This window comes from Oncorhynchus mykiss, chromosome 29 (genome assembly GCF_057628025.1).
Source record: "Oncorhynchus mykiss isolate SJ-2025 chromosome 29, ASM5762802v1, whole genome shotgun sequence".
NCBI classification, from domain to species: Eukaryota; Metazoa; Chordata; class Actinopteri; order Salmoniformes; family Salmonidae; genus Oncorhynchus; species Oncorhynchus mykiss.
The window spans coordinates 17,258,976-17,272,182 of record NC_143050.1 but is presented as its reverse complement, the minus strand read 5'-3'; the positions used below and the strand labels follow the sequence as shown (position 1 = coordinate 17,272,182).

Below are 13,207 nucleotides of genomic sequence, written 5' to 3'. Positions count from 1 at the left end.
CAGCACAAGCTCTGAAGAAAGATGGGGGCAATCAGTTCACATATGGTGTCCAGAGCACAGCTGGGGGCAGAGGGTGGTCTATATCAGGCGGCAACGGTGAGAGACTTGTTTTTAGAGAGGTGGATTTTTTAAAAGTAGAAGTTCAAATTGTTTGGGTACAGACCTGGATAGTAGGACAGAACTCTGCAGGCTATCTTTGCAGTAGATTGCAACACCGCCCCCTTTGGCAGTGCTATCTTGTCTGAAAATGTTGTAGTTTGGAATTAAAATGTCTGAATTTTTGGTGGTCTTCCTAAGCCAGGATTCAGACACAGCTAGAACATCCGGGTTGGCAGAGTGTGCTAAAGCAGTGAATAGAACAAACTTAGGGAGGAGGCTTCTAATGTTAACATGCATGAAACCAAGGCTATTACAGTTACAGAAGTCGTCAAAAGAGAGCGCCTTGGGAATAGGAGTGGAGCTAGGCACTGCAGGGTGCATCTACATCGCCAGATGAACAGAGTAGGAGTAGAATAAGGGTGCGGCTAAAAGCAATAAGAATTGGTCGTTTAGAACGTCTGGAACAGAGAGTAAAAGGAGGTTTCTGGGGTCGATAAAATAGCATCAAGGTATAATGTACAGACAAAGGTAAGGTAGGATGTGAATACAGTGGAGGTAAACCTAGGTATTGAGTGATGAAGAGAGAGATATTGTCTCATTGAAACCAGGAGATGTCATTGCATGTGTGGGTGGTGGAACTAATAGGTTGGATAAGGTATAATGAGCAGGACTAGAGGCTCTACAGTGAAATAAGCCAATAAACACTAACCAGAACAGCAATGGACAAGGCATATTGACATTAAGGAGAGGCATGCTCAGTCGAGTGATCAAAAGGGTCCAGTGAGTGGAGAGGTTGGTTGGGGGTCACGGCGATTTAGACAGCTAAATCGGTAGCAAGCTAGCATAGGAGCAAGCTAGCATAGGATGGAGGTCTGTTATTAGCCAACTCTTGCGTTCCGTCAGTAGATTAGTGGGTTTCCGTGTGGTAGAGGGGATTAATCCAAATCACACAACAACAACAAAAATAAAAACAATAGATATAGTTATAGAGGCCCAAGAAGAAAAATAAATAAATAAATAAAAATAAAATAAAATAAAAATTGTCCGATTGTCTATTCAGATAGCAGCCGATAAGATAGTCAACGGCTAGCAGGCCGCAGATGGGCGCCCAGGCAATGTTGCGCCGGAGGAGCCAGCCGGACAATTCCCTCGGGTAGACAACGTCGGCAGTCCAGCCGTGAAGGCCCGGTGGGGCTCCGCGTAGGCAGCAAAACAGGTCCGGATAGGTGACTGCAGCCCAGGAGTGATTGATGGAACTCTTCAGCTGGCTAGCTCCGGAACAATTGATGTTAGCTCCGGAATCGACGAAAGCCGATAGTCACACGGATAGCAGCTAGCTAGCTGCGAGATCCAGGCATGGACGTCCAGAGCCAGCGGCCGAAATCCAGGGACATGGAGAGAAAAATTGGTCCGATATGTTCCGCTCCAAGCCGCGCTGCGCTGCACCGCGCCGTACAAAACTGCCGATAGATTCTCGAGCCAAAGGACAGCCGATGACCACAAACCGTGGTCAGCTGAGTACCAACGATTAGCCAGTAAATTAGCTAACTAGCTTCTGAACTAGCCCCTGAACCAGCTTCAGAGTAGCTTCTGGACCAGCTTCTGGCTAGCTCCCGGCTAGCTTCTGGCTAATTTCTGGCTAGCCTCTCGGAGGATCACAGATCTGAGGTAAATAATACTTTTTTATATCAATATAAATTGGTGAAGCGGATTGCAGGAGAGTGTTCTGAAGATGAGTTTTTGGAAAATTAAAAATGTATGTGAAAAAAAAGTTGTAAATATATATATATACGGGACACGACAGGACGAGGACAAAAATACGTCTGAACTGCTATGCCATCTTGGGGGATGACATGTAAATAGAGTGGTAAGTAGTCTCTAGGGCACCTCAAATGCCAAACAGGATCAGGTACCGCCAGGGCCATAATGGGAAGGACTTAAGAATGGCCATTCTATGTGTTCCTCCCATCACATTTTAAAAGACAGGCCTACATGTAGGACAGGCATTTCCAGGCTACACTAGAACAGATGCCTCTTACTTACCAGAATAAATATAGTGTGTGCCACTGTGTATTCATGTGTGTGTGTAGTGAATGTAAATGTCAAGTATTGGTCTGCTGTGTTGTGGCAGTAAGCAGCAGGGAAAGATAAGTCTGGGTGGAGGAACAGCCATTCATCTTGTTGGTGACAGGTTGAGATCATTGGTGCTGATACTGACTCTGGGTGGAGGAGAGAAGTAGAGCTACACTACCCAGCCTGGCCACTTCCTACAGGTGTTTTAAAGGTTATTTTCACATAATAGCTACACAGGCCACTGCACATTCAGCTCCCTCTCCCAAGCACCGTCACACCTCTCTATAGCAGAGAGCTCAGTAACAAGGGGAAATCATATACATGATTACGGTACACTATCAGTGTAGGATTGATATGTTTTAGGCAGGGTCTATTTCCTAACCCCCTGCCAGTCCTCTGGGTCCTTGACTGAGGAGTTGGCCCGTGTGCTTTAATGTTGTGGTTCCTTTCTTTCAGCGCTCTACCCCTCTGGAACCAAACCCAAAGCAGCCCAGGGGGCCTTTAATAACCAAGGTCAGTGGGGTCATGCCGACATCACACTGACATCATATTATGTCTGCTGGAGACCACTGAGTTGGCCTGGGTGGGGCCAGGAGCGAGGAACGGAGTGGCCCTGTCTTTCACACACTGCACTGGTCCAAACTGATACAGCACAGTCAGAGATAATCCAATCCTATCACCATACACAGACATATTTGGTAAAATGTATCCAGTTTTGATGGCCATTGCAGGAGACAGAGGGGAGTGTATGTAGCTCAGTATTTAATAAGCATCACTACAAGCAGAATTGGATCACCTTCAATTGGCCATGGCAAATGTGGACTGAACTCAAAGCCCTTTAATTAACCCTTTAAAAGTCTAAATACATAAGGCTATTTCAGATAAGTCAAATCTGTCATTTTAAGAACACTTCTGTCATCTTTGGGTCATATAATTTCCTCTCCCTGGGGGTGTAGCAGAGTATTTCATAGACTAAACCACTCTTCCAGACAGGGGCGGGGTGAGCGTGGTGTAGAGGGGAAGTGAGTGTCTAATATGCTCTTTAGGTGTGAAGGATTTTTGAATACCCGGTGGCATTTCACACGAGCACTGGCACACAGACATCTGGCTGTGTGACTCCTGGTGCATGAAGGGGAGGGATGGACACGATGGACACGAGAGGAGGGTGGAGGGATGGACATGAGAGGAGGGTGGAGGGATGGACACGAGATGAGGGTGGAGGGAGGAGGGATGGGTCCTGGAGGAGGGATGGGTCCTGGAGGAGGGATGGGTCCTGGAGGAGGGATGGGTCCTGGAGGAGGGATGGGTGCTGGAGGAGGTGTGGGCGCTAGAGGAGGGAGGAGGGATGGGCGCTAGAGGAGGGATGGGCGCTAGAGGAGGGAGGAGGGATGGGCGCTAGAGGAGGGAGGAGGGATGGGCGCTAGAGGAGGGAAAAGGGATGGGCGCTAGAGGAGGGAGGAGGGAGGAGGGATGTGCGCTAGAGGAGGAATGGGTGCTTGAGGAAGGTGGAGGGATGGGCGCTAGAGGAGGGATGGGCGCTAGAGGAGGGATGGGCGCTAGAGGAGGGGTGGGCGCTAGAGGAGGGGTGGGCGCTAGAGGAGGGAGGAGGGGTGGGCGCTAGACGGAGGGGTGGGCTCTAGACGGAGGGGTGGGCTCTAGACGGAGGGGTGGGCTCTAGACGGAGGGGTGGGCTCTGGAGGAGGGATGGGTGCTGGAGGAGGTGTGGGCGCTAGAGGAGGGAGGAGGGATGGGCGCTAGAGGAGGGATGGGCGGTAGAGGAGGGAGGAGGGATGGGCGCTAGAGGAGGGAGGAGGGATGGGCGCTAGAGGAGGGATGGGCGCTAGAGGAGGGGTGGGCGCTAGAGGAGGGATGGGCGCTAGAGGAGGGAGGAGGGGTGGGTGCTAGAGGAGGGAGGAGGGGTGGGCGCTAGATGGAGGGGTGGGCTCTAGACGGAGGGGTGGGCTCTAGACGGAGGGGTGGGCTCTAGACGGAGGGGTGGACGCTAGACGGAGGGGTGGGCGCTAGACGGAGGGGTGGGCTCTAGACGGAGTGGGCTCTAGACTGGAGGTGTGGGCTCTAGACTGGAGGTGTGGGCTCTAGACTGGAGGTGTGGGCTCTAGACGGAGGTGTGGGCTCTAGACGGAGGTGTGGGCTCTAGACGGAGGTGTGGGCGCTAGACGGAGGGGTGGGCGCTAGACGGAGGGGTGGGCGCTAGACGGAGGGGTGGGCGCTAGACGGAGGGGTGGGCGCTAGACGGAGGGGTGGGCTCTAGACGGAGGTGTGGGCTCTAGACGGAGGTGTGGGCTCTAGACGGAGGTGTGGGCTCTAGACGGAGGGGTGGGCGCTAGACGGAGGGGTGGGCGCTAGACGGGGTGGGCTCTAGACTGGAGGTGTGGGCTCTAGACTGGAGGTGTGGGCTCTAGACTGGAGGTGTGGGCTCTAGACTGGAGGTGTGGGCTCTAGACGGAGGTGTGGGCTCTAGACGGAGGTGTGGGCTCTAGACGGAGGGGTGGGCTCTAGACGGAGGGGTGGGCTGTAGACGGAGGGGTGGGCTGTAGACGGAGGGGTGGGCTCTAGACGGAGGGGTGGGCTCTAGACGGAGGGGTGAGCGTTAGACCGTGCACAGCCAGAAGAGGACTGGCCACCCCTCATAGCCTGGTTCCTCTCTAGGTTTCTTCCTAGGTTTTGGCCTTCCTAGGGAGTTTTTCCTAGCCACTGTGCTTCTACACTTGCATTGCTTGCTGTTTGGGGCTTTAGGCTGGGTTTTAGTACAGCACTTTGAGATATCAGCTGATGTAAGAAGGGCTATATAAATGTATTTGATTTGATTAGACGGAGGGGTGGGCTCTAGACGGAGGGGTGGGTTCTAGACGGAGGGGTGGGCGCTAGAGGAGGGGATGGGCGCTGGCGGAGGGGATAGGCGCTAGAGGAAGGGTGGGCGCTAGAGGAGTGGCGAGAGAGGGGTACTGGAAGAGAGCGGGGCGCTGGAGGAGGGGAGAGGGATGGCCGCTGGAGGAGGGAGGAGGGATGGCCGCTGGAGGAGGGAGGAGGGGTGGCCGCTAGTGGATGGGTGGCCGCTAGTGGATGGGTGGGTGCTAGTGGATGGGTGGGCGCTAGAGGAGGGGTGGGCGATGGCGGAGGGGATGGCGCTAGAGGAGGGAGGAGGGATGGGCGCTAGAGGAGGGAGGAGGGATGGGCGCTAGAGGAGGGATGGGCGCTAGAGGAGGGGTGGGCGCTAGAGGAGGGATGGGCGCTAGAGGAGGGAGGAGGGGTGGGTGCTAGAGGAGGGAGGAGGGGTGGGCGCTAGATGGAGGGGTGGGCTCTAGACGGAGGGGTGGGCTCTAGACGGAGGGGTGGGCTCTAGACGGAGGGGTGGACGCTAGACGGAGGGGTGGGCGCTAGACGGAGGGGTGGGCTCTAGACGGAGTGGGCTTTAGACTGGAGGTGTGGGCTCTAGACTGGAGGTGTGGGCTCTAGACGGAGGTGTGGGCTCTAGACGGAGGTGTGGGCTCTAGACGGAGGTGTGGGCTCTAGACGGAGGTGTGGGCTCTAGACGGAGGGGTGGGCGCTAGACGGAGGGGTGGGCGCTAGACGGAGGGGTGGGCGCTAGACGGAGGGGTGGGCGCTAGACGGAGGGGTGGGCTCTAGACGGAGGGGTGGGCTCTAGACGGAGGGGTGGGCGCTAGACGGAGGGGTGGGCGCTAGACGGAGGGGTGGGCGCTAGACGGAGGGGTGGGCGCTAGACGGAGGGGTGGGCTCTAGACGGGGTGGGCTCTAGACGGGAGGTGTGGGCTCTAGACGGAGGTGTGGGCTCTAGACGGAGGTGTGGGCTCTAGACGGAGGGGTGGGCTCTAGACGGAGCGGTGGGCTCTAGACGGAGGGGTGGGCTGTAGACGGAGGGGTGGGCTGTAGACGAAGGGGTGGGCTCTAGACGGAGGGGTGGGCTCTAGACGGAGGGGTGAGCGTTAGACCGTGCACAGCCAGAAGAGGACTGGCCACCCCTCATAGCCTGGTTCCTCTCTAGGTTTCTTCCTAGGTTTTGGCCTTCCTAGGGAGTTTTTCCTAGCCACTGTGCTTCTACACTTGCATTGCTTGCTGTTTGGGGCTTTAGGCTGGGTTTTAGTACAGCACTTTGAGATATCAGCTGATGTAAGAAGGGCTATATAAATGTATTTGATTTGATTAGACGGAGGGGTGGGCTCTAGACGGAGGGGTGGGTTCTAGACGGAGGGGTGGGCGCTAGAGGAGGGGATGGGCGCTGGCGGAGGGGATAGGCGCTAGAGGAAGGGTGGGCGCTAGAGGAGTGGCGAGAGAGGGGTACTGGAAGAGAGCGGGGCGCTGGAGGAGGGGAGAGGGATGGCCGCTGGAGGAGGGAGGAGGGGTGGCCGCTGGAGGAGGGAGGAGGGGTGGCCGCTAGTGGATGGGTGGCCGCTAGTGGATGGGTGGGTGCTAGTGGATGGGTGGGCGCTAGAGGAGGGGTGGGCGATGGCGGAGGGGATGGCGCTAGAGGAGGGATGGGCGCTAGAGGAGGGGTGGGCGATGGCGGAGGGGTGGGTGCTAGACGGAGGGGTGGGCGCTGGCGGAGGGGATGGCGCTAGAGGAGGGATGGGCGCTAGAGGAGGGGTGGGCGATGGCGGAGGGGTGGGCGCTAGACGGAGGGGTGGGCGCTGGCGGAGGGGATGGGCGCTGGCGGAGGGGATGGGTGCTGGCGGATGGGATGGCGCTAGAGGAGGGATGGGCGCTGGCGGAGGGGATGGGCGCTAGAGGAGGGGTGGGCGCTCGAGGAAGGATGGGCGCTCGAGGAGGGATGGGCGCTCGAGGAAGGATCGGCGCTAGAGGAGGGGTGGGCGCTAGAGGAAGTGTGGGCGCTAGAGGAGGTGTGGGCGCTAGAGGCGGTGTGGGCGCTAGAGGAGGGGTGGGCGCTTTAGGAGGGGTGGGCGCTAGAGGAGGAGGGATGCGTGCTAGAGGAGGGATGGGCGCTAGAGGAGGGTGGAGGGATGGGCGCTAGAGAAGGGTGGAGGGATGGGCGCTAGAGGAGGGATGGGTGCTAGAGGAGGGTAGAGGGATGGGCGCTAGAGGAGGGATGGGCGCTAGAGGAGGGATGGGCGCTAGAGGAGGGATGGGCCCTAGAGGAGGGTGGAGGGATGGGCGCTAGAGGAGGGTGAAGGGATGGGCGCTAGAGGAGGGTGGAGGGATGGGCGCTAGAGGAGGGTGGAGGGATGGGCGCTAGAGGAGGGTGGAGGGATGGGCGCTAGAGGAGGGTGGAGGGATGGGCGCTAGAGGAGGGTGGAGGGATGGGCGCTAGAGGAGGGTGGAGGGATGGGCGCTAGAGGAGGGAGGAGGGATGGGCGCTAGAGGAGGGAGGAGGGATGGGCGCAAGAGGAGGGAGGAGGGATGGGCGCAAGAGGAGGGAGGAGGGATGGGCGCAAGAGGAGGGAGGAGGGATGGGCGCAAGAGGAGGGATGGGCGCAAGAGGAGGGAGGAGGGATGGGCGCTAGAGGAGGGAGGAGGGATGGGCGCTAGAGGAGGGAGGAGGGAGGAGGGATGTGCGCTAGAGGAGGAATGGGTGCTTGAGGAAGGTGGAGGGATGGGTGCTAGAGGAGGGATGGGTGCTAGAGGAGGGATGGGCGCTAGAGGAGATTGGGCGCTAGAGGAGGTAGGAGGGATGGGCGCTAGAGGAGGTAGGAGGGATGGGCGCTAGAGGAGGGAGGAGGGATGGGCGCTAGAGGAGGGAGGAGGGAGGAGGGATGTGCGCTAGAGGAGGAATGGGTGCTTGAGGAAGGTGGAGGGATGGGTGCTAGAGGAGGGATGGGTGCTAGAGGAGGGATGGGCGCTAGAGGAGATTGGGCGCTAGAGGAGGGAGGAGGGATGGGCGCTAGAGGAGGTAGGAGGGATGGGCGCTAGAGGAGGTAGGAGGGATGGGCGCCTGAGGAGGTAGGAGGGATGGGCGCTAGTGGAGGTAGGAGGGATGGGCGCTAGTGGAGGTAGGAGGGATGGGCGCTAGTGGAGGAATGAGGGATGGGCGCTAGTGGAGGTAGGAGGGATGGGCGCTAGTGGAGGTAGGAGGGATGGGCGCTAGTGGAGGGAGGAGGGATGGGCGCTAGTGGAGGGAGGAGGGATGGGCGCTAGAGGAGTGAAGCTTTTTAGAGAGGAGAGTAGGGTGGAGGAATAGAAAAGCACTGTAGTGCTGAGAGGAAGGCAGAGGAGGAGTGGAGAGGTGAGCAGAGGGAGGATGTCTAGCAGTCTTTGTGGCTGTCGGCTTCATGCTGCACTCTTTACACTTATTAATGCAATGACCCAAAATAAACTGCATGACACACACAACTACTGTACAGACAGTAAACCTCACCGCTCTGCATACTGTCTACAGACAGTAAACCTCACCGCTCTGCATACTGTCTACAGACAGTAAACCTCACCGCTCTGCATACACAATATATAATTGCTGTACACACAGAAACCACATAGACTGAAGCTCACTATGAAGCTAGTCTTTGTACAACAGAGACCACCAAACTACCCACCTTGCTGAAAACATTTCAGCAACAATGGACTTCATTAAAGACACATCTGTATGCCATTTGGTAATCAATTAACATTTTACAGTGTCCATGTCAATCTGTTTGTATGAACGTCTATTTCTTTGTCAATGCTGCCTTTCACATGAAAGATGCTACTGTGATTACGGTTTGTCTGATGCTCACACACTGTCTGTCTGTCGTTCGTGTGCTTCTGCGTTTCTCTTCACAGAAGGGTGCAGGATGATGAAGAAGAAAGGTTCTAAGAGTCCAGGTCCGATCCGGCGCAGCAAGTCTCCTGCTGAATCGAGTGAGCTCATTGTTGTCTCATCTTCTATGTGACTCCATGTTGGCCCACATAGACTTTAATACAGATACTGCTACTCACCTTTACTATGAGCATCCATCCACCCACCCTGATTCTAAATGCAGCTAGATTTAAACCAACTGACATGGATGCATGTGGTTATTATTGTTTTTACGTGTCATTATCATAATGTGAATTTCTGTTCTATTGATTTTGTTTCATTCATTTTTTTTATGTTGAATTATATGTCTGTAATTTGCATGTTGTTGTCCAGGATTTCATTGCACAGTCAGGGTGTTTAAACCCTGGTTCCTGTTGTCTGTTCTGTCTGCAATGTCTGTCTATACTGTGAGTGAGACAGTGAGGCAGACAATGTTTACTGTCTAACCTCAACACAACACTTTCTGCATGCTGCGTTGCCCAATACCCCCACTAATAAATCAAAATGGGGACACAAACAAATCCAGCCTTTGTTTGATCAGGATAATGTGAGCAGATTATGAATTACAAAATGATACTAATCCAGATCTGCTTTCCTTAAGCATTGGTGAAAATCTGAAATCTGAAAAGGAAACAAAGGTAGTGGAGGATTGTAAATACCTCACATCTGTCTCTAGAGCTTGGAGCTATTATTATCCGTGACATACTGTGTCAAGGAGGGGGCCAACAAGATAGATAGACAGAGATTTGAAGAGAACAATCAGGAGTAAGCAGCAATCTCCCTCAACTACTAGACCTGTTATAACTACTGGAACTGTTATAACTACTAGACCTGTTGTGACTACTAGACCTGTTGTGACTACTAGACCTGTTATACCTACTAGACCTGTTATACCTACTAGACCTGTTATACCTACTAGACCTGTTATAACTACCGAAACTGTTATACCTACTAGACCTGTTATACCTACTAGACCTGTTATAACTACTGAAACTGTTATACCTACTATACCTGTTATAACTACTGAAACTGTTATACCTACTAGACCTGTTATAACTACTGAAACTGTTATACCTACTATACCTGTTATAACTACTGAAACTGTTATACCTACTAGAGCTGTTATACCTACTAGACCTGTTATACCTACTAGACCTGTTATACCTACTAGACCTGTTATACCTACTAGACCTGTTATACCTACTAGACCTGTTATAACTACTGAAACTGTTATACCTACTAGACCTGTTATACCTACTGAAACTGTTATACCTACTAGACCTGTTATAACTACTAGACCTGTTATACCTACTAGACCTGTTATACCTACTAGACCTGTTATACCTACTAGACCTGTTATACCTACCGGACCTGTTATACCTACTAGACCTGTTATACCTACTAGACCTGTTATACCTACTAGACCTGTTATACCTACTGAAACTGTTATACCTACTATACCTGTTATAACTACTGAAACTGTTATACCTACTAGACCTGTTATAACTACTAGACCTGTAATACCTACTGGACCTGTTATACCTACCGGACCTGTTATACCTACTAGACCTGTTATACCTACTAGACCTGTTATACCTACTAGACCTGTTATACCTACTAGACCTGTTATAACTACTGAAACTGTTATACCTACTATACCAGTTATAACTACTGAAACTGTTATACCTACTAGACCTGTTATAACTACTAGACCTGTAATACCTACTGGACCTGTTATACCTACCGGACCTGTTATACCTACTAGACCTGTTATAACTACTAGACCTGTTATAACTACTAGACCTGTTGTGACTACTAGACCTGTTATACCTACCAGACCTGTTATAACTACTATACCTGTTATACCTACTAGACCTGTTATACCTACTAGACCTGTTATACCTACTAGACCTGTTATACCTACTAGACCTGTTATAACTACTGAAACTGTTATACCTACTATACCTGTTATAACTACTGAAACTGTTATACCTACTAGACCTGTTATAACTACTAGACCTGTAATACCTACTGGACCTGTTATACCTACCGGACCTGTTATACCTACTAGACCTGTTATACCTACTAGACCTGTTATACCTACCGGACCTGTTATACCTACTAGACCTGTTATAACTACTGAAACTGTTATACCTACTATACCTGTTATAACTACTGAAACTGTTATACCTACTAGACCTGTTATAACTACTAGACCTGTAATACCTACTGGACCTGTTATACCTACCGGACCTGTTATACCTACTAGACCTGTTATAACTACTAGACCTGTTATAACTACTAGACCTGTTGTGACTACTAGACCTGTTATACCTACCAGACCTGTTATAACTACTATACCTGTTATACCTACCGGACCTGTTATACCTACTAGACCTGTTATAACTACTAGACCTGTTATACCTACTTGACCTGTTATACAAACTATACCTGTTATACCTACTTGACCTGTTATACCTACTTGACCTGTTATACCTACTAGAGCTGTTATACCTACTAGACCTGTTATACCTACTAGACCTGTTATACCTACTAGACCTGTTATACCTACTAGACCTGTTATACCTACTCATATGGTCAGAGTGTTCACTAGACAGGTGAAAGGTTGATGACACAAGATGGCACCATTATTTACTTTTTTCTCACACCAATTCATCCAGTGAAGTGCACACATAGGCTAAGATTTTAACACACCATTAAGGTGCTATCCTAGCTGACGTGTCACGCCGACTGATTGGTTTAGTGTCGCATGCCCCCTGGTCTTGTCACTCCACAGTGAGGTGCTTGCTCAGACTGAACTCACTGATCAAATGTTGGCTATTTTACCCAAATTTGTGCACCTCCATTAAGTATGTTGTGTTTAGTTTAATATTTCAGTGTGTACCGGTGGGGCCCAGGCTTGTAAAGGCAGCAGATGGACAGCCAAGTGGCTAGTTTGTCCAAGGTTAAACAGCCTCTTTATTGTGATGAGGGTAAAGTGGCCACCCAGGTGGGTGGAATCAGGATGGGTTGGGGTACACATAGGGTAGAGACAGGGGTAGAGGGTGCCAGTGTTGGCCTGTTTAATTTGATCTGATGCAGCCGCGTCATGAGCAGGAGAACATAAGATAAATGTCTTAATGAAAACAATTTTTACAGCCTCTACAGAGGCCCCCATTTTACACTGCAGTCACACATGATCAAAATAGTTTGGTTTTAAAGGACATCATCACACTGTTTTAATATTTGGTATCACATTGTTTTGGCTTGGTCTGAAAATATTTATTGTTTATTGATTATATGTTTATCGTGGTGGTAGTAAACGTAATCCTGACTGCCAGCATGCTTGCTCCCTTGTATGTACCTTCCCAATATTAACCCTACTTACTACCTCCTCCAATGGTGGTTTGGGTTTTACTCTTTTGTTCACACTTTTGTTTTGTTTGTTATTTTAGTTTTGTTGCACATTTTTGTTATTTTTCTTCATTTGAAATAAAAATCCAGGTTTTCTGTGATGTACCCCTGCTTCTCTCCATAACACCCTGGCCTTGTTGTTTTATTCAATTTATATTTAAAGCCTGGAATCAGACTAAAAGTTCATCTCCTGGCCATTATACTGCTTTACATCATATACACCCATAGACAAATCTTCTGAAATAGGCATGGACTAGAATACTCCATATCTTCATTGCCTTCCCAACCTAGTTCTGTCCATACTGCTTTCATATCATTCATTCTTAGCTTTTTAGTTCTGGTTTTCTGGTTTTAGTTAAATATACATTTTTGATCTGGATGAAGATATGAACTTTATGGAATTGAAGTTGGCTTCATCTGCAAAGCTCTGCTCTTGTGCTACTGTACCTGTTACCAATTCAGCCTGGAAGAGAGAGTGGCCATCTGTTTTAGTCTTTCCTTCGGGATTCAGTTTTGCTCTTTTAAAATGTCTTACTCCACAAACTACGACATCACACCACTCTGATGTAAACACTGTCTAGGCTAGGGGTATCTTAGCAACCTGAAAGGGCTGTAGAGTAATGGCCAAATGTCCCCCGGCAGAGAGGAACAAACAGGGACCCAGTCAGTCAGCCGCCCAGAGAGACTCTGTCCACAGCCAAGTGAGGGTCAAGCACTCAATGAATCAATCAAATGTATTGTATAAAGTCCTTTTTACATCAGCAGATGTCATAAAGTGCTATACAGATACTCAGCTTAAAACTCCACAGGGCAAGCAATGCAGATGTAGAAGCATAGTGGCTTGGAAAAACACCC

General features: G+C 51.1%; 1 protein-coding gene across 3 annotated transcripts in view; it reads left to right on the top strand.

The window, feature by feature from the left end:
* LOC110510024 (neuronal migration protein doublecortin) overlaps positions 1-13,207 on the top strand; it is a 92,212-nt gene that overhangs the window by 68,421 nt on the left and 10,584 nt on the right. For 2 of the 3 annotated variants that reach the window (XM_036967372.2, XM_036967373.2), the window contains exons 5-6: positions 2,629-2,685; positions 8,923-9,000. In XM_036967372.2, coding sequence (XP_036823267.2) covers positions 2,629-2,685; positions 8,923-9,000 — 135 coding nt within the window. The remainder of the gene's footprint in view (positions 1-2,628; positions 2,686-8,922; positions 9,001-13,207) is intronic. The other variant, XM_036967374.2, reaches the window with a different exon arrangement.